The 20064-nt window shown below is 38.8% G+C and overlaps 9 protein-coding genes across 10 annotated transcripts in view; 4 read left to right on the forward strand and 5 right to left on the reverse strand.

Moving 5' to 3' along the window:
• Nucleotides 1-19916, forward strand: part of LOC137571976 (rhodanese domain-containing protein CG4456) — a 47458-nt gene extending 27542 nt beyond the window's left edge. The window contains exons 4-5 of the mRNA XM_068283742.1: nucleotides 17548-17594; nucleotides 19883-19916. Of these exons, the coding sequence (XP_068139843.1) occupies nucleotides 17548-17594; nucleotides 19883-19893 (58 nt within the window). The 3' untranslated portion in view covers nucleotides 19894-19916. The remainder of the gene's footprint in view (nucleotides 1-17547; nucleotides 17595-19882) is intronic.
• Nucleotides 1936-2860, reverse strand: LOC137572015 (retinin-like). Its single transcript, XM_068283782.1, has 2 exons — nucleotides 2731-2860; nucleotides 1936-2671 (listed from the first exon to the last, which is right to left on the reverse strand). Exons 1-2 carry the CDS (start codon nucleotides 2740-2742, stop codon nucleotides 2114-2116), a joined length of 570 nt encoding a protein of 189 aa, XP_068139883.1. The 5' UTR covers nucleotides 2743-2860; the 3' UTR covers nucleotides 1936-2113.
• LOC137572014 (trimeric intracellular cation channel type 1B.1) lies at nucleotides 3361-4848 on the reverse strand. 2 transcript variants are annotated; one of them, XM_068283780.1, is made up of 3 exons: nucleotides 4407-4846; nucleotides 4074-4346; nucleotides 3361-4008 (listed from the first exon to the last, which is right to left on the reverse strand). In XM_068283780.1, exons 1-3 carry the CDS (start codon nucleotides 4694-4696, stop codon nucleotides 3708-3710), a joined length of 864 nt encoding a protein of 287 aa, XP_068139881.1. In that variant the 5' UTR covers nucleotides 4697-4846; the 3' UTR covers nucleotides 3361-3707. The 2 variants fall into 2 exon arrangements, with proteins under 2 accessions (XP_068139881.1, XP_068139882.1); XM_068283781.1 differs by having other exon boundaries at nucleotides 3898-4024; nucleotides 4407-4848.
• LOC137572048 (uncharacterized) lies at nucleotides 6243-6850 on the forward strand. The gene is made up of 2 exons (XM_068283824.1): nucleotides 6243-6495; nucleotides 6557-6850. The coding sequence occupies exons 1-2, from the start codon at nucleotides 6484-6486 to the stop codon at nucleotides 6848-6850; spliced, it is 306 nt and encodes a 101-aa protein (XP_068139925.1). The 5' UTR covers nucleotides 6243-6483.
• LOC137572003 (max-binding protein MNT) lies at nucleotides 8399-9189 on the forward strand. Its single transcript, XM_068283769.1, has 2 exons — nucleotides 8399-8535; nucleotides 8599-9189. The coding sequence occupies exons 1-2, from the start codon at nucleotides 8524-8526 to the stop codon at nucleotides 9130-9132; spliced, it is 546 nt and encodes a 181-aa protein (XP_068139870.1). The 5' UTR covers nucleotides 8399-8523; the 3' UTR covers nucleotides 9133-9189.
• LOC137572004 (larval/pupal cuticle protein H1C) lies at nucleotides 9735-10699 on the reverse strand. Its single transcript, XM_068283770.1, has 2 exons — nucleotides 10269-10699; nucleotides 9735-10200 (listed from the first exon to the last, which is right to left on the reverse strand). The coding sequence occupies exons 1-2, from the start codon at nucleotides 10278-10280 to the stop codon at nucleotides 9790-9792; spliced, it is 423 nt and encodes a 140-aa protein (XP_068139871.1). The 5' UTR covers nucleotides 10281-10699; the 3' UTR covers nucleotides 9735-9789.
• On the reverse strand, nucleotides 13547-14025 carry LOC137572005 (pupal cuticle protein Edg-84A-like). The gene is made up of 2 exons (XM_068283771.1): nucleotides 13989-14025; nucleotides 13547-13921 (listed from the first exon to the last, which is right to left on the reverse strand). Exons 1-2 carry the CDS (start codon nucleotides 13998-14000, stop codon nucleotides 13547-13549), a joined length of 387 nt encoding a protein of 128 aa, XP_068139872.1. The 5' UTR covers nucleotides 14001-14025.
• On the forward strand, nucleotides 14302-14873 carry LOC137572006 (retinin-like). Its single transcript, XM_068283772.1, has 2 exons — nucleotides 14302-14365; nucleotides 14425-14873. The coding sequence occupies exons 1-2, from the start codon at nucleotides 14354-14356 to the stop codon at nucleotides 14797-14799; spliced, it is 387 nt and encodes a 128-aa protein (XP_068139873.1). The 5' UTR covers nucleotides 14302-14353; the 3' UTR covers nucleotides 14800-14873.
• Nplp3 (Neuropeptide-like precursor 3) lies at nucleotides 15041-15783 on the reverse strand. Its single transcript, XM_068283800.1, has 2 exons — nucleotides 15637-15783; nucleotides 15041-15474 (listed from the first exon to the last, which is right to left on the reverse strand). Exons 1-2 carry the CDS (start codon nucleotides 15646-15648, stop codon nucleotides 15226-15228), a joined length of 261 nt encoding a protein of 86 aa, XP_068139901.1. The 5' UTR covers nucleotides 15649-15783; the 3' UTR covers nucleotides 15041-15225.
• Nucleotides 19917-20064: the final 148 nt, after the last annotated feature.

The raw sequence follows: 20064 nt of genomic DNA on the forward strand, positions 1-20064 counted from the left end.
GAAGAAGGGAAAATGCAAAACAAAATTTATGTTTTTATATTTATTATTTTATTATATATATGTATATGTATACATTATATTCTAATTATAATTAAATTAATGTATGTTAGAGTGTAAGAACATAATCTTATTAATGTTTTCTGGATTTGTGGTGATTAGTGAAAGTTTATCTGTAATTAAATTTCTAGCTGCAGAAAATGCACGCTCAGATGCAGCACTACTTGCTGGAATGCAAAATATTTTGCAGCTAGCCTTAAATAACAAAGGGAAAAATTGTTGGTTCGTAATACGAAATAGAATAATTCGAGTGTGTTCGGCATTTCCAAAGTTTTCACTCGGCTTTACGCTTCATTCTATCGAATTCACTCGAGTGAGTGACTTTGGTTATGAGTTCCAGCACACAACAACATTCATGCACATTTAATTCATTGTGTGCGCCTCACTCACTCAATTCAATTCAATTCGAATGAATTCATTTCAGCGTACGTTGTGAGTGAAGCAGCCATGCAGCTCTTTAATATGTATGTATGTATGAGTGAGGCGCACACAATGAATTAAATGTGCATGAATGTTGTGTGCTGGAACTCATAACCAAAGTCACTCACTCGAGTGAATTCGATAGAATGAAGCGTAAAGCCGAGTGAAAACTTTGGAAATGCCGAACACACTCGAATTATTCTATTTCGTATTACGAACCAACAATTTTTCCCTTTGTTATTTAAGGCTAGCTGCAAAATATTTTGCATTCCAGCAAGTAGTGCTGCATCTGAGCGTGCATTTTCTGCAGCTAGAAATTTAATTACAGATAAACTTTCACTAATCACCACAAATCCAGAAAACATTAATAAGATTATGTTCTTACACTCTAACATACATTAATTTAATTATAATTAGAATATAATGTATACATATACATATATATAATAAAATAATAAATATAAAAACATAAATTTTGTTTTGCATTTTCCCTTCTTCTTCTTTTGCTTCAAGCATGATAAAGCCAAAAAAAAATGTTGTTGGCATTCGAATGAATTCATTTGGCGTTGAAAATTTTTCGGCATTCTTACTCATTCAATTCGTCTATTGTCGGTTAAATGTCGTGCGACCGAGTCTTTCGCGAGCGCTTTCACTCACTCAAATTCATGACGTTTCGCATTCAATGTAATTCAACTCATTTTGAGCGTTGTTAATTCGAATGTGCCTTTTTTGACATTCATGCAGCTCTCTAATACATATACATGTGTGTATGTGCATACATATGTATAATGATTAGTCCTCATGGAGCAGCCAATGTTGTTTGGTTCTTTTCTTATATTCTTTAATGTGTTGTTAAGATACTAGTACATAACAAATGTGTAGATTCAGGGCTTAAATGTTCATTAAAACGATGTAAATGGAGTTTTAAGTCAAATTGTATTGATTTCCACTTATAGTCGTTTGGTTGCTTAAGAACTAAAAGTTCAGAGTTTTGTCTCGTATATTGAGAGCTCTTAGAATATATGGTATAGAGTTCTTTGTAGAATCCGAATTCGTCGCTTTTAAACGACATACATTGTATGTAGGTGTACGCCAAGACATGACTCCGGAGATATGTATGTATGTATGTATATATGTATGTAGATATGTCGTTATCCCGTCGTGCTCAAAGGCGCCCGAATGTGATTGGGTTCTGAACTTAGAATGAACTTTAGCAAGGATATGAATGCAAAGTGCTACATTGTGTTATTGGAAACTGTTCTCAATTGTTATTTGCCGTTTCGATGTCATTCGATAAGCGGCACAGGTGAAAGTTCTCGTTTTGTTACGGTTAACGACCTAAGGTCATTCATTTATGACTTTGATTTCATTTTGAAGAAGCGGCTATTTTAGTACTAGCGGTTAATTTTAAGTCCTCTGATGAGCAATTTAATCTAGGCTATAGACAACAAAAGACGATTTACAAATGCGAATTGTTTATTTCAAATAGATAATAAAATAAAATGGCAGGGAAGAAAAGAGAGATTGATAGTTTGTGGGTTAGCTGAAAGTGTAAGAGGTGCTCCTAAAAAGAAGCGTAGAATTTTTCAAAGTTTTGTCTTTGGTTTCAATCGCTTGTTGTTTCTGCCAGTTGCCCTCAGTTGTGTAGCAAGAGCACGCGGGGATCGGCAGAAGCAACAGTCCATATCAAAGGAGCACGTTGACGGACTACTTGAGTGGTCCGCAATGCGGGGGCAACAATCGGTGTGACTAGACGACGATGATCGTGAACTACAGTTTGACTTTGATGTGAAATTGCAGTGGGGACATGCTGAACTACTTCTCCCACTTTGGCTACTGTTGGCTCTTGGATGGTCAGTACTGTACGTAAGCCCGATCGTGCAGCCACAATGAGAGGCAGGGGTACAGAGACGGGTACTGCTGAGACTAAGCCAGGCAGAACAGTTTCAGTTCCATCGGCGGCATCACTGTTATTCGAAGAGGATTGGTTGAGCTCCTCTTCCTCGGCTTCAACAGAACCAGCGACGCTAGAGCTACTGCTATCAGACAACTCTTCTGAATCTTGGGCTGCAACAGGCAAAAGTTGCGATGACTTGGACGAACTGAGAGCCACAAGATTGGAAGGCCATTCTAAGGTGGTGGCTGCTTGTGAAGCTCCGAGGAAGACCAACACAATGGCAAGAACAGGTAGAGGCTATTAGTAAAAGGATATCATTTAACAACTAGCTTGAACTGATTCCAAAAAAGGATTACCATGTTAGCCATGATTTGTCACACTGCTTTAATGCTTTTCTTCCAACTGATGCTTTAACAGCTGAAAGTTTGCTTTTTATATCACTAAATCACTTAATTCGCTTGACTAGTTATGGAAATGCTTCATTAAATCAGCAACAAAAGTATTTATTAACAAATTCTGACAGGAAATTTTAAACGATCTTTTGATCTTTATCTCTCTCTAAACTAGATTGAATTCTGCGTTAGGGTAATGTTACATTTATGTTGTTCCTTTAGCCAGTATTCCTCTAAATACGTTACTGGATCAGTGGGCTGATCACGTGCTAATCCCAGCATACCCCCCATCAAAACGGGTGTTACCTTCAATTCCAAATATGAGCGCTTCTCAGCGGGTGTGATGTAATTTCTGGGCCTATTGCAATTCTGATCCTCCAGCTGTTCCGATATATTTGTTGTCATCTTGGCTGTTTCGGTCAAGGCACATTCCCCTAGATACAGCGATATTGGTGAACCCTTTGAGGCATTTACGTCTTTTGCACCTGATTTTTCCGGGTTTGCTTTTTTCAGTTTTCGAGGACTTTGCTTGCTCGACATTTTGATTGCTGTGATTGAAATACAAATTATGCCTACAGACAGATTTTCCAGAGCTAAAGTGACTAAAATGAGTTCAATGTTTATTTTCAAATATAATTTTGCCCACAAACAGATATTGAGCGAGTTCCTCTCACACTAATTACAATCTATCTTTCTCGCTCGTCACTAAGCTGCTTAGCATGAAATGGTAATCAAGTTACGTAACCTGAACGTAGCACAAAACCTGCGCGCTCAGGCAAATGAAGCAGAATATTAGCCTCATCTGATTGTCCATCGCATGAGTGAAGTGGCGGTAACCTAAACCGCTTATTAGCCACATCGTCGAACCGCCGCCAGTATCGTCGCCACCCATCCGTTTTGTTCTCTTTCAAAGGTTGTGCAACGTGTGTATGTATGTAGTTTCAATCAAATTTGTTAAACGTCCAACGTCGCCGTCTGATTTCATCACCAGGCGACGCCGTTTGGCGATTAAAATATTTGCTTAAATCTAAACATAGGCCACCGAAAAAAGTGTAACATATACGGGACTCGATTAGCCAGATCAAATGATCAGTTCGATAGGCCAATGACAAACACTTGAAGGTGATTAAAAGAACCAGTGAATAACCCTGCAATTGATGACGGGTCAGACCTAAAATCAGATGATTGTGATTAGTCTCGAGCACATAAAGCCAAGAAATCACTAAAGCCAGTTTTGAATTGCTAAGGAATATGCATACTTTAAAAAATTATCGCACCTAGATAGAAGTTTAGAGTTTACGACTTACGTGCTCAATTTAATATAGGCGTGATTGCTGCGCTGACACTTATTAATTAAAAGCGATGCCACCGGCCTTAGGAGTTCTGCTCCACTGCCCATAATGGTGCCTGCTATCAGCATTGGAATGGAAGCATTCCCATATACTCTACCCGCTAGCTGAACACCCTTTTCAATGATCAAAACTTGGCTAATGGCTGCAATGGTGGCAGCTAGGACACGAAATGTAACTGTACGGGCCACTGCATGACCCAAATCCAAGGGACAAAAGAAAATGATGTACCTGGCACAAGAATAATGAGATCTTAACGCAACCGTGCCATTATTAAGTTTGTTACTTTACCAAATAAAGGAACAAAAGAGAACATCGTGACCATTGCAAAGAGGCTCCAAAGGTAGTGTACCAAGGAAAAGATTACCCAATATGTCTCCCGAATATGTCATTAAAATATTGGCCAGCCACAAGGAAAGTGGCTGCCACTCCAGTGAACTGCGTGGTCCCAGGGCCCCCTTTTTCCCAAACGGTGCACTCCCTTCTAGCTCGTCGCGTAGTTGCAGGGTTATCAGCGAATAATGCAGAATCCTGAATAGTATATGACTGGGGAACTGCTTCAGGATTAACTGAGCGTTCATCGTGTCGATCAACTGATGATTGACAACGATAATGACGCGTTTTGAGAGATTAACTACCAGTCGAATTTTGAAATTATCAATTTTCACTTTATGTGTTTACATTTGCCCTTATCAGCTTAAAACAAATAAACACACTACTAAAACTCTAAATGGAGTAACTAAAAACGAAACAAAATAAACGGATTTTGGTGAGCACAGAGAATATTGTTGACAAGCGAAACTGAGGTGTCTACACTGGGTACAAATTGTTATGGTGATGATGCTGAGTTGTCGTTATTGGCAGGCTGCGTGGTCCAGGCACTAGGGAGGCGAAACTTATATTCCTCACAGGCTTAATCCGCGGTACCATCTGATGGACAACAGGTCGAGCCGAATAAGTGAGATGCGCGGGAGTGTGATGCTCAGTTATTTGCTCCTCCTTCCCGTCCTCCATTGGGTAGAAGCGAATGAGCTGCGGTTGTGCTGGTACTGCATTGACAATGCGAAGGATTAGCGGTGTCGAGGATGTCGACGTGGACGACGATGCCGATGACGATGAGGATAAACGTGTAAAGCTCTGATGGGAAACAGCTCCAAAATCCCTGTTTCCGTGCAGTATTGTGGCCGCCTGAATTACAACCGTACAATAGCTTAGCGCAAAGAGTGACGTTAACTACGCAGCGAATAGATAGATTAGCAAAAGTTCAAGTGCTGTGATATTAATTAAAGTAAAGGGAATGCCAAGACTTACTGCGATGGAGCGCATGATGACCACCTAAGCATCAAATAATTGCTGATAAACAAGTACCCATTGCATTTATATAGACAGCATTTGGACGGGATCAGTGAAGCGCTGCTCTCAGCTGTTGCCCGCTGGACCAATCATAAAAAAAGATGCAAAAGATTTATTGAACATTTGCGTAGGTAATTAATTAATTAATCAAAATATATGTATGTACTTAAATCCGACAGCTGCTTTTCAATTCGAATTGGAGTTTCAGTTGCGTTCACGCACTTAAAGTCATTGTGATGCCTGTGGCTAATCAATCGGGCTACCGGCTATGTACCTTGTATGTACATATACACATTTGATACACTGACAAAAAAATATTGATACAAAAAACGATACGCATATTTGCATAAAGTTCACAATCCAACGCGAATTTTATGCTGAGGGGAGAAAATACTGATATGTTAGATCATTTAGATTTATATTTTGAAAGATTATCGCTGATTATCTTTGACTCGTGAAATGTGTTAACTTCATTTCTCAATGTGTACATCTCTTACTCCATTTGGAGCCAACCTTCATACTTGGTGTTGCGCAGCTTCAATGGGTTGTTGTTGCTTTTAGCGTTATGTTATAGTAACATTATAATTGTTGTTGCTTTTATTGTTGTTATTACTACAATATTTGCGGCATTCGGATTTATTTATTAATTTTTTTTTTTTTTTTTTTTTGGTTTTTTCTTTACACAAAAAAGTTGAGACACTCCCACAATTGCAAGATTGTGACGCCGAGCCGCAAACGCAGACGCGTGTTTTGCTAACTAGTACCAGAGGCTTAGCTGCGAGGGGCAACATGAACTTTATTCTCCCTTCAACGAATTGTCGGCATGCCACTGCTCTTTAACTAGCAATTGGCGACTGGCTTTACAGTGATTTCATGGCAGAGCAATTCACACAGCACTTCAGTTTGACTTTGCCACTCGCTTCGTTTCGTATTGAGGGAGAGAAACTATCAGATCAGCCGACCGCCCACATTCATTGTCCCTTGTGACCAATATAACCAATTCCATTTACCCATAATGCGGTCATTGGTGAGACTGAACTTAAGTTGTGAATAGCTGTAAACTAAGTTAATATCCTTATCTTTAAAAGGCGATCCTGATGTTATTTACCTTGTGCTCTTTCTGCAATTCATCTAAAGAGGAGATAGTAACCCCACAACTTTTGATTGACTCCGCTCCCTCAGTGGTCTCATATCAGGGCTCTTCGCAGACACATACTCGTTTTGTTATAGCGCCAATGGGCCGATCCTTAGGATATGTGGAGCCCATAAATCTTAATCGAACTTTTCGCACATCCAAGGCGACAATTGATGATGCTGAAAATGGATCTGAAACTGGATATGAGCAGCTCAAAATAAGCCCCGTTTACGTACATCATAACTAGAATATATCGTAATTTAATGTCTTTATAGCTAAATTTGTTAATATAGTGGAATTCTTATGTAACAAACTCGTTAACGGCTTGTTGTGTTTATCGTGATGTTTGATTAGGATTCAAGCTTCATCGTCTGCCTACCGAAATCAGGCAACGAATCTAATGTATCATCCAATATCAACGTCGATATCTAATAAGTATTAACTATGAACTCTTAATATTCTAAATCAGCTACATATGTGGTCTAATTTGAAGGACTTATGTAGGTAGTTCTATAAGTATATCAATCATAATAACGATAGGTAAACAAAGCTAGTCGAAATCAAGAAATCGAAAATGACAGAGTTGTAGTCTGCGAAATACGAAAAATATATAAGAACACCCTGAAAGTACGACTTAATCTTTGCGATAAATCAAAAAGTCTTAACTCAGTCACCTGGATTTAAGAGTTCGAAAAAAGTGACAGAAACCGAGTAGACAGCGTTCTTTCCTTCTTCACTATTCTAATACATTTCATTTCAATCGATACTAAAAACAAAACTCTGCTTTTTCTGAGTATTATTTCCCAAAAACAAAAAAAAACTTTGAAAACATGTCGCGTATACCACCAACTCGAAAGCGTTATAACCGCTTGCCACACCCAGCGAATCTTGTGCGAAGAATGCAATCAGCGGAAGATGATGCCGATGAAACATCACTGGAGTTTTATGAGAATTGGAACAAGGGCTGGCGTGTCCAATATAAAAATCCGGCATTGGCCAGCCTGGGTATAGGGATCGAATTCGCACCATTGAGTGTAAGCCAACGAATGATGGGATCGCAGTCTTCGCAGTCTTCCCAATCGATAGGAACACCGTCAACTCAAGTTGAACGCAATATAAACGACCCTGTTATAGATGGAGATGGAAATGCGGAAAATGGCGAAACGGAGAACAACAACGAACTAACGGGTAATGTTTCGAGAGGTACCATAAATGATCTTCCGTTTCCAACGATGCTCGACTATGTGCCAGATTATCAAGAATCTGACGACGAGAATACAATGCAATATCTGGCCTAGTTGAAATTAAACTAAAACAAAAAAATTCACTGTAGCTTTGACTAATTTTGTTTAATCGCAGGATATACTGGTCCTTCCGTTTTAACTCAACGCTGCCGCATTTAATGTGTTCGTTTATTCGTTTGCCGTTCCTTTTTACGTGTGTGCGGAATAAGATGTGCATTTCATTTCGTCTTCTTTTCGTAATTACAATTCGCTAGAGCTATAACCTTCATACTTACAATCACATGAAGGCTAAAGCTGCCAGTATTTTTTCACCGATTCGATCTTTGTTTGTGGTTAGCCATTGACCAGGTATTAACATAACAAAAAATACGGCCAGCAGCTGGTTGGTCGTACGAGGGTGGGACAAATAAACCAATAGCAAACCTACAGATAATACTATTTCACAACTGTTGTTGGCTTTAAAACTTTTGGCAAACCCCTCGTTTCTGATTTGTATATAATTTCGATTCTGTTTGTTGGGTTCAAGTTCAATGCTGTATAGGCGTATACGCTTTTCAATATCTAATGTATCTAATGAAGGACACTTTGTTTCGAATTGTATAAAATTGACGATTTCGGCAGTTTGAGCATCAGTCACTCAGCGACTTCAAAACCTAAAACAACCCCGAAAATAACAATGTTCCGTTTCGTGAGTAGTTGAGAAATATTTGGAAAGCCAATGTGCTTAAGTAATCTGCTATTTCCTATACAGATTACCATTTGTGCTTTGGCTGCGATTGCTGCTGCTGCTCCTTCCCCTGGATTCATTGAGCATCATCACGGGGTATTGGCTGCACCTGTGGTTGCCAAAGTAGGAGCTGTTGTTCACAGTGCACCTGTCGCCACATCCCATCAAAGTTTCACCCAGGTTCACAATCACGCCGTCATCACTCCAGTAGTTAAGCATGTTGCTCCCGTCGTTCCTGTTGTGAGCCATGTTGAACCTGTTGTACCAGTGGTAAAGCATATTGCTCCTGTTGTTCCTGTGGTTAAGCATATTGCTCCTGTTGTACCAGTGGTTAAACATATTGCTCCAGTTGTTCCGGTGGTTAAGACCGTGGTGCCTGCAGTTCCCGTTGTACATCATCATGCTTATGTAGCTCCATCCGTTTCTCACCAGAGCCATACACAGATTCATCAGAAGACAGCAGTAATCACTGCCTCGGCCCCTGTTATCAAGACCATTGTCGCTCCCGTAGCTGTTGTCGCCACACCCTTCACCCATGCTTATCATCATCACCATTAACGAACCAGACAAAAATTATTTCTGTTGAATTTTAAATAAAGATATTTAGTTGACCAATTTATAAACTTAACTTAATTTGATTTTGATTTATTAGATTGCCATTGTTAGATATAATATAAAGGGCTTAATCCGCATATGAGAAACTTATATCTACATTTAGACCACGGATCCCGCCGAAGTTTGTATACCCTTGCATGTTTATTTTTGTTGCTCTTCCCTTACTGTTTTCAACCGATCGTTCCTATGGGAGCTGTGTTATATAGTCGTCCGATCATGATCAAATTTGGCACAGTAATTAACAGATATACTAAACAAATGTGAAAATAACGAACTTTTTGAAAAAAGTCACTGTTCGTGACTTTGCCGTTTGTATGGAAGCTAAGTACACATACAAGGAGCTATGCAAGGGTATAAAAGGGTAAAAAAAGGCAACTCATTTTAGCTTGTATCAATATCCGATTTGAACTTTAAATTGTTGGTAATCAATTGCATATTATTCAATTGGACATGCCCTGTTGGGCATATTTAAATTTTAGACAGCTAAAACGGCATGCAATAAAAAAAAAGGAACATCTCAAAGAAAACAAATTAATTGATTTGTAATGAATTGGAAATAGTTTTATTTTGTGGTTCGGGTCAACAGGATTTCAAATCGATTTACTTATGGATTGCAGTATAGTGTGCAACGGGAGCGACCGCTGCCACTGTTTTGACCAAGGGCACTGAATGGACAACCGGATAAGCACTGTGGACCACGGGCGTGGCAGCGGCATATGTGCTAATGATGGGTGCCGAGTGCAAGACTGGAGCCACATGTACTGCCTTAACTACGGGTACAGCGGTAACGGCTGGCACTACGGTCTTGACCACAGCAGCGGGAACCGGAAGAGGAGCAGCATGGACCAGTGGAGCGACAGGTATTTTTCGTACCAGATTAACATTACTCTGATGGGTAATGGCGGATGATGCGCTGGTATCAATGTAAGCAGCTGGCTGGACAATTGAGTGCGTCTGAGCAATCAGTCCTGGAGCAGCTGCTGCCACGGCCAAGAAAGCAAAGAAGGCAATCTGTGTAATAATGGGTTAGAGGTTGAAGATCAGCTCACTTAAGAATTTTGGTTTCATTCGACACTTACGAATTTGAACATTTTGTGAATTGGGTTTTAGCTGGTGGGTAAATCGACTGCAACTGTTGATCGGTCCATGATGGTTGACTGCTTTTTATAGGTTGGTTACGTTCAACTAATTCATTTCAATTGTATTTAATCGCGAGTACACTAAAAAAGCTCCAAACTTGAGCCCCTAACCGGTTTCAAATCTTTTCATGATTTTTTACACATATTTGTATATGTGTATTTTTTTTGTACTTCTAAGCCGACAATAAAGACTCAGTTCATTAACTGACCTAGGTCTGTTGTCTGCATGTGTGGGTGAGGAAGCAAAACCAGGGACATGTTGACGGTAAGTGACCCTCGTTAGATATTGATGTCCAGCCAGAAATGCAACCACGAAAATATTTGTAAGTAAACGTCGAGTAACGCTCTTGCTTGTCTGTCAAATAAAACTAATTAGGCATTCATGCCTTAAAAATAAATCCATGTTCTGGTTATGATAGATCGGTGTGTCGTAGCAGCCTATGATGCTTTGAAATGAAAAAGGTTGGCAGATAAAACGTACACCATACACATTTCTTAAACCGATTTAACATTCAATTCAACCATTGAAGGGAACAGGGTTAGGGCGTCGGAGTAATTGGCCGTAGAAGCGTTTGCTTACGTAAAATGAAGGGGCAGAAAGAGAATCAATCTATCCATGTATTGCGTAGGTTGGGGTGGCATTTTGTCTTATCTATTGCCTCCTCACTTACATGTGGTTTGGCATTTCACAATCGCGTAATTGAGTTGCATTCATCACAACACCCTCCGACAGTTTTATGAAATTCTCCAGCTTGTAAAAATGCATTATCGATTTGTTATGTACATCTGTATGTGTGTGACATATAGACAACTATTCGATTGTACGTGAGGGCATGCTGTAAGGATTATAGAATATATCAAATGCTTCTTGATTCATAAGAGGCTGGAGATAATTACAGAATATTGTTGCGTGTACATCAGATATTTCGGATTGTGAAATCAGAGATACCTAAGAGCTAGACGACCACGTAACACTATTGACAAATGCACCCAGATTGGCAAAACTTGACTGCGCGACATAAATATATTTTTATAAACAATTATAATCGTATCTTATTGTTAGTCGCTGCTTTAAACAATCTACAATTGATTCTAGAACGAAGCGTAGAGAAAGACAGAGAGAGAGAACTAAAGAACAAAGTTTTTCATCGAGTACATTCATACATTATAACAGTATTCTCGTTATTTCTGCCCTTCATTATAAATGCATAAACAAATCTCCTATGCATTTATTTAAATCGAAACTGGAAGATTGCAACATCGCTGCGGTGTTTGGTTGTCCAGTTGATTGTAATCAAGTGATTCATGGTCAAGCAGCTGGCTGCCTGCTTGGTTACCTGGCTCAGTTAAGTACCCACTTGAGACCCTATGTCAAGGTTACCTGGACAAGCCCCACGCGCACTTAACCCACAATTTTTTGTTTTGTCGTTTCCATACTCTTGCAGAGGAGTACAGTAGTTTACTACCCCAAGATTTATTTGCTGAGCGCCATAACAACGAAAATACGCACGATAGTGTATGCAACCGTCTGTAGAGTGGAAGACATCTAGGCCCTCTGGTTTTCTTCTTACTACCGTCAAGATTTCTTTTCTGAGGCCCAAGTTGAGGGGAGAGTCAAGACAAGCGACAGTTACACACGTACTTAAGATAACTATCAGGGCATGGGGCATCGTTACGTGGAAAATAAAGGCCAGAAAATCATACAGCTATGTCACTGCGTAAAGTTGAGATCGTAAATCCTAATTTTGGAAGTGGTTGGCTGCATTCAGTTTTGATGTGTTTTTTTTTTTTTTTTAATTTTTATAAAGTGCTTTTATTGCATCTGTCCAATGTAAAGAATATGTTACCTCCTATGTTCGAAATAACCGAAATTCATTATCATATTTGTATCGGTTTTTAGTGGACTGATTTGGTTAATTGGGATGTCAGAATGTACAAAGATGTTGTTGTTGCTGTTAAGGAACAGACCCATTTCCCTTCCATTTACCGGCATTTATGTTGGTTGGTTTCCTCATTCAATTGCTTCAGCTAAATTCACGTTAGACCTTCAGCTAATTGAGCTTGTCATTTGTCATTCGGTGTATTTTGTTTTCTTTCTAAATCGACTATTTTTTCTCTGCTATATAAACGCTTGGTAGGCCTCATTTAAGTTATGAGTTCTTACTGGGATTTCGCTGGGCAAATTCAAACTAAGACTAAATCTGACAATTTTTTTAACAACCGCCCTAACAACATGCATCGAATCGTAAGTTTACCAACAGCTTTATAAATATGCATCATCTGATCATTTATAATTTTTAGTTGCTTTACTCTTTGGCGATGCTGATGATATTTAGCTGCACTCTGCATGTCTTACAAAAATGTATTGATTGTAACTGAGGAAATGTTGCTTGGGCAACAAAACCTGGAAGAAACTGTTAATGTAATAGCATTAGTTTGATGTTGTTGTTAGTTTTTGTATATTGTTATTAAAATAGAATATGTGCGGATAAATACTTCGATAATACGACTGAACAAAGATTGCATTTTTCTGTTCTGATTTATATGTCCTTGTAAAGGTAACGAAATGGAGGGAGCGATTCCGACGCCACTAATTATAAAGATTCAGAGTGACAAGTCGAGTCAATATGGCCATGTTCTTCTGCCCGCAGAGGCCAGTTTAAAAGTTGGAACTTGGTATTGAAATCATTTCTTCGGATTGGACCACTATAACATATGGCTGCCATAAAAACTAGAGATTGAAAATCCTATTCATTGAAAAATATCTGAATAGAAACTTAGCGAAATCTTATTAAAGTAGGATTAGTGAGAAATTTCTGATTATATACAAAATTCTTGTTAAATATTTGGAAAAGTGAAACTTTATTACTGATATTTTAAAAAAAAATTAATGATTGAAAATCACACACACTAGCAAGCCTGTATCAAGTTCGGCACAGTCAAAAAAAGCTTCTTTCTCGTTCACTATTATATCCAGACATGAATATTTTAAAGAAACTGTGCTTGGATAGGATGAAATATTGTATATCATAAACCAGAATCTAGACTGAAAAGAGTTTTTTTTAATCAAATTTTGCGGTATTTAAAACTAAAGTCTTACCATTTTGTCAACGCCGGGACGTTTACAAATCATTTGGGATTGAGGAAAAAATTACAAAATTTGAATATAATTTCTTGGAGTTTTATTTTCGTTTTTACTATCAATATCTTGGTAATTTTTAATGATGCAAGGTGTACGCCAAAGGTGCATGGTGAACCACAGATTTAATTAAAGGTGCAGAGTGGACAACGGGTACTGAGTGCACCACAGGAGCAGTATGCACAACAGGCACAGGAACTGAATGAACGACTGGAGCAGCGTGCACAGCAACCACTGGAGCGGAATGGACAGCGACGGTCTTCAGAACGGGTGCCACCACGGGCTGCACCACTGCTTTGCTGTGTACTTGGGTAATGCTCTGATGAGATACGGCAGATGGAGCACTGTGAACCACAGTTCCTACTTTAGCTAGGACAGGTTCATGGACCACATGGTGGGTTTCAATAAGGCCAGCACTGACAGAGGCAATCAGCAAGATGGAAGCAATAGCAGCCTGACAAAATATTTAAAAATGTTAGTTGAAATATTAAGAGGGTGATCCAGTTAAAAAATTTACTTACAAACTTGAACATTGTAGATTGGTTTTGATTTAGCGTAGCTCACAAAGGCAACTGATGCTTTTAGGTTCTGCATGAAACGCTTTTATAGGAGCTTAAAGCCGGTTGTCTGCCTTGAAAGAGGCATTTGATAAGACAGTGGCAGTGGCTTCGGCAACTGCAGCAACCAGAAATCTTAACGAGTCAAGTTTAATTTCGTTTATTTTTTTTTTTTTTTGGGTCGAAAAGCTGCGTAGTGAAGGTCATTTAGTTCGTCAGAGTGATTTCGATTTTGTATAAGTTGAGTCCGAGGTTCTCAACTATCATCAGTGTTTCAACGAATCTCTTCGTGTTAACAAGTACCTAAGGCTTCATCCTTACATTCCAATATGTTCAAATTCGTAAGTCATAAAGAATTTCTTAATAAAGTTCAAGTAAAATATACGGCATCTATTACTAGGTTGCTGTTGCTGCTCTGCTGCTGGTTGCCTCTGCCAATGCTGGCCTTATTGAGACCCACCATGTGGTCCATGAGCCTGTCCTAGCTAAAGTGGGAACTGTGGTCCACAGTGCTCCATCTGCCGTATCTCATCAGAGTATAACCCAAGTACACAGCAAAGCAGTGGTGCAGCCTGTGGTGGCACCCGTACTGAAGACCGTCGCTGTCCATTCCGCTCCAGTGGTTGCTGTCCACGCTGCTCCAGTCGTTCATTCAGTTCCTGTGCCTGTTGTGCATACTGCTCCTGTGGTGCACTCAGTACCCGTTATCCACTCTGCACCTTTGATTAAATCTGTGGTTCACCATGCTCCTTTGGCGTACACCTTGCATCATTAAAATAACATTAACTCGTAACAAGAATGTTTTGATTTTTTTTTAGCTTAAAAACTTAAATAAAATTTTGCCATTACATAAAATTTGTAGGAACTATTGTTGTGCATCTAAAAAATCGAATGCTTTGAAAATGATTTGAACACCTGAGCTTACCCCTTAAAGATTACTTTAAAGAACATCAATTTAAACGATAGTTTTTGAACTTGCCGCCTTTTAGGCGCTTTTGTGAAATGAAAGACTCAGATTTCGCTCGCTACAACACTCGTTATGAATATTTTATTGCTTGAAATGGTTTCCTTTTTTTAAATAATAGTTATATTTTTTTGTTGTTTTTTATTTTGTTGAGTTTGTGTATAAACAGGGCACGACCTGGGGGTGAATAGGTATGAACAACAGAGGAGGGGAGCTGTTGCTTTTCTTTGAACATTATTATCCAATCACAACTGGGCCTAGTCCATGGACGCTCTTAACAAGCAGGGGCGATGGATGAACTTGGGTGATTGCGGCATGGGAAATGGCGCTTGGCACAACACTGACAACATGAGGAGAAGCAGCCACAAGAGTAGGTCCCCATATGCCAGGAGCAGCCACCAGACCAGGAGCCAGGAGACCAGGAGCCGGGACTGGAGCGGGAGCTGGGGCGGCAATAGCCAAGCTAAGAAGAGCAAAGAAAACGCACTGCAAGGAAGAAATCCGATCAATTAGCCACAAGAAAAAAAAAAAATGCAATTATTTGCTTAAGTTATTTTTTTGTTGGTAAATCTGAATGCTTTGGCGATCCTTTAAGGACCAATAAAAGTTTTCAAATATTGAGTAATGTAAAACGAACGTCTAACTCACCAGCTTGAACATTATATTGTTTTGTGTAGTTTTGTGTCGATAGCTAAGACCGATTTGACATAGAATTGCAATTGACTCTGGCTTATTTATACACCTAGCAGAGGTGCACTGCTTTAAATGAATTGCCGCCCCTGCAGTGGTAACCTGGTTGGAAACCTTCCGGGGGCAGGTTCTCAGTTTACACATTTTCCCTCACTTGATTGGTCACTAAATGCTAAATGCAATATGATTTATATCTTGTTAGAACATACACCTACCCCCACTTTTATAATATTGACAACTTTTGTTTCCGCACCCCTCTTCCAACAGACTTGCTGCATGCGTCAAGCATTCTTATTCTTTGGCAAAGCTTGGAAATGCATTGTGCAATTAAGCAAACAAATAAATAAATAACTCGATATGTGTAAGAATCGAATTGCGGCCAAACAAGGAGGCCGCTTAGGAGGGAGAGCTGAGGTTAAATGACAATTGACGCTGCCGCCTGCTCTTTGCACTTTTGGCTTGCATAAATTAAGTCGCTTACTTGATCGAGGCAGAGTTGACAGCAAGTTGATTAATGCAATAGGTAACCAGGGCTCGGTGTCTCGGCAAAGATTTTGTCAGAGCTCATTGGGTTGACTTTGCGGCTCCTTTACTTTCTTACTCTGGAACATCAGTCAATTGTTTCTTTCAGGAAATAAAACATGGACCTTGATTTAGATTTTTATACCCTTGCAAAAAGGGTATATTAATTTTGGTCAGAAGTGTGCAACGCATAGAACGAAGCATCTCCGACCATACAAAGTATATATATTCTTGATCAGCACGACGAGACGAGTTCAACTAGCCATGTCCGTCCGTCCGTCCGTCCGTCTGGGCTTTTCTGGTGATTTTGTTTATGTTAATATTTAGCTTATAGTTGTGTTATAGTGCTAGTTTAGTGTTTTGGTTTACTGCAATTGTTTTTAGTATCTGTGGTTTGTTACTATGAAGGCTGTGGATGAATGTTTGCTCTGTACATATGTATGTAGATTTATGTTGGTAAGTTAAGGATGCTCAGAACTCTCCTGTTAACTTATTTATTAAAGGAGTTGCTATTATTAATTTCCATTTGCCTCTTTTCGTTTCGTTAAGCACACCGATAAGGGCATTTGTATCTAAATAAATTATTATTATTTTGCATTCTCTTTTTGTAATGTTGCTCTTGCTATTTCTTTCGTCCTGTTGTTGACTCTATACGGCCGATCGAGTAGTTTCATTTCACTTTCTTTTCTTCCCATATTCTTTTTTTTTTGTGTTTTTTGTTTGTTTTGTTTTTTAGCTTTGGGTTTTGTAAAAATATTCAACTTGCTAACACCATTTTGACTAGGATACTGTTCATTGCTTTTATATAATTCACATTCCATTTTTGCTAACTTTGCTATCACTTTGAGTTTTTGTTCTTTTGTTTGGTTTTATAGAATAACTAAGTACTTAGCGATTTTTTAATGTTTGTGTGTTGGTTGTGTGTGTATTTATATTTACTTATTGCTACGTCCCTTCATTACTTTGACAACCACTGCCGCCACCTGTTACATCACCATCCTTGGCATTGACATTATCTTCAGCTGATTGAAGCAGAGCTTGCTGCTCATCGTTGGCCTCAATGTCGTTTTCGCTCTCGCCATCGCCCTCTGCCTGGACGTCGTCTTGATCCTGTGTTTGGACAGGATAAGAACTTGATGCGGTTTCCTCCATAGGTCTACTGCAGATCGGTGATGTAAAAGTTGTCTCCAAAGCTGTGATAAATGTGCATTAGACATTTAATAGTAGTAATAACATTTTTTTTTAGTTTATTTAACTAATAACGAGTGATATTCGGCGAGCCGACTGCGAAGTATCCTTGCAAATACAAATATCCTTTAAATGACGCACTGTTATTTTTCCTTTCAGGCTGTGCCTAGAGTACCAGTTTAAGAAGCGGAACAAATGCCACGGAGGTATGTTTAATAAAAAAACTCATATTAATTCATTTAAAACTCGCTAAAAAGACTTAAGAGAAACCAGAATATCAGTCTAAATTCACTTTACTACTAATTAAATTACTTTACAGCTGTTTTATAAGTGAAAAAACTATTTAAAAAGCGTTGCATTGTCACTTCCTTTATTAAATTGGTCAGATGTTTGAATATTTTGTTGATCAGCATGAGAAGATGAGTCGATTAAGCCATGTCCATCTGGCCGTCAGTCCGATATTGAGATATTTATATACACACAAACAACGCTGTATGTATGTGCGTGCCGATCACTGACGTATTTGCGTGTACACATACATACTAGTGGTTCGCAAAGAGGATGGGGGAGAAGAAGCAAAAGAAATTGCGGCTATCGCGTACTAAAAAGAGACAGAGGGATACCTTGGACGTTTTGTCTGTGCATGGATGAATTGAGTTACAGAAAATTAGTTTTGAAAATGGATAAATATTATTGACAAGGACTGCAAGGGTATATATACTTCGGCATAGCCAAAGTGTGCTTCTTTGATATTTTTTTATACCCTTGCAAAAAGGGTATATTAATTTGTGTCAGAAGTGTGCAACGCATAGAACGAAGCATCTCCGACCATACAAAGTATATATATTCTTGATCAGCACGACGAGACGAGTTCAACTAGCCATGTCCGTCCGTCCGTCCGTCCGTCCGTCTGGATCAACGCAAACTCCTCCTAGACCGTAAGAGCTACAGAGCTGATATTTTGCACGTAGGCTTGTATATACTGCAGGCGTTGTATATCTCGGATTCATCCGGATCGGACCACTATATCATATAGCTCCCATACAAACCCCAAAGTCACGAACAGTGACTTTTCTCAATAACTTCGTTATTTTCTATGTTATTATCGTGAAACTTAATATTAGAGAGTTTATTACGCTTATAAACGACTGTGCCAAATTTGATCAAGATCGGATGACTATATCATATAGCTCCCATAGGAACGATCGGTCGAAAACAGTGACTTTTGTAAATAACTTCGTTACTTTTACCGCGATTGCTTTCAAATTAAACATTTGTTAGTTTAGTATATCTGTTAATGGCTGTGCCAAATTTGATCAAGATCGGGTGACTATATCATATAGCTCCCATAGGAACGATCGGGCGAAAACAGTGACTTTTGTAAATAACTTCGTTACTTTTACCGTGATTGTTTTCAAATTAAACATTTCTTAATTTAATATATCTGTTAATGACTGTGTCGAATTTGATAAAGATCGGGTGACTATATCATATAGTTCCCATAGGAACGATCGGTGGAAAACAGTGACTTTGATCTATATCTTCGTTATTTCCTATGATTGTAGGCCATTCTTTCGCAAATATAAGCCATTTTAGATAAAACGTTCTTCCACATTGATGGCTAATAGGTAAGGAAAGAGTTACCAAAAAAGTTGCAAGGGTATACAAACTTTGACGCGGTCGAAGTTAGCCCCGGCCCTCTGGTTTTATTTAGCTGTTTCTCAAAAGAAATTATTAATTTAGCAAAGTTTAACGAATTACCCCAAGTTCACTTGTGAGGTCAGGGACAAAAGAACTCATATGAAGATTTAAAATACGCTAACAAATTAGGAAACAGTTACAATTGATAAATCATGAATTTTGCGAGCCTAAAGCTTGAAATTCATTCGCTTAGCTTAATAGCAATGTTTGGCCAAGTAGCTGATTTGAATGAAAAAGTAGTTTTCAATGCAAATGAATGTTCGATGGGTGTGCTATGGTTTACGGCAATTAGCTTATGCAAGAACTTGGATAAATTACACTTGAACTTGAAATCATGTAGATCCAAAAATGACTATTTACTAACAACTGTGTCTGAGTTTTTTTCATATCTCCACACTTGGGTACCAATCTGACTATAGAATTATGCACTGCATTTGCATAACTCCTGGCTGATGCAGTTGCCACACGTAGTTACACATGGCTGTGCAACGTGGCGTGGAGACGTTCGTGTGTCGTCTCACCATGGGAATTGTGCCATTCAATACCTCACATCATCGACACATTTTCGCCTTTATCTATTTTGCTAATTTTATACGCTACGTAAAAGAGACAAAATAGATTTCGGATATCATCACCAACGCAAACTCTTTTGCTTTTTCCAATAGATTTATCAATCAAAATATGCACATACAAATATGATTCATTTGTCATTTTTGAAATATGTATATGTCTCACCTGTTAACATTTAGCTATTCTGATTAGCAATTGAATTTTCTTTTGGAAACCTCTACAGTACAACTTTAAAGGGTATACAAATTTCGGTGCACCAAAGCTAGTTATCTGTTTGGATTTGGACCGCAATCACATGCTAATTATGTCACTCTAATTAGATGGAAAAAAATGGTTTGCGAATGACGGTGTGGGCCTGATTTGATTAAACTTGTTGACGTCACTAAAACATATCAATTTCCTTCT

Source organism: Drosophila tropicalis, unplaced genomic scaffold (genome assembly GCF_018151085.1).
Source record: "Drosophila tropicalis isolate 14030-0801.00 unplaced genomic scaffold, ASM1815108v1 contig_169, whole genome shotgun sequence".
Taxonomy (NCBI): Eukaryota; Metazoa; Arthropoda; class Insecta; order Diptera; family Drosophilidae; genus Drosophila; species Drosophila tropicalis.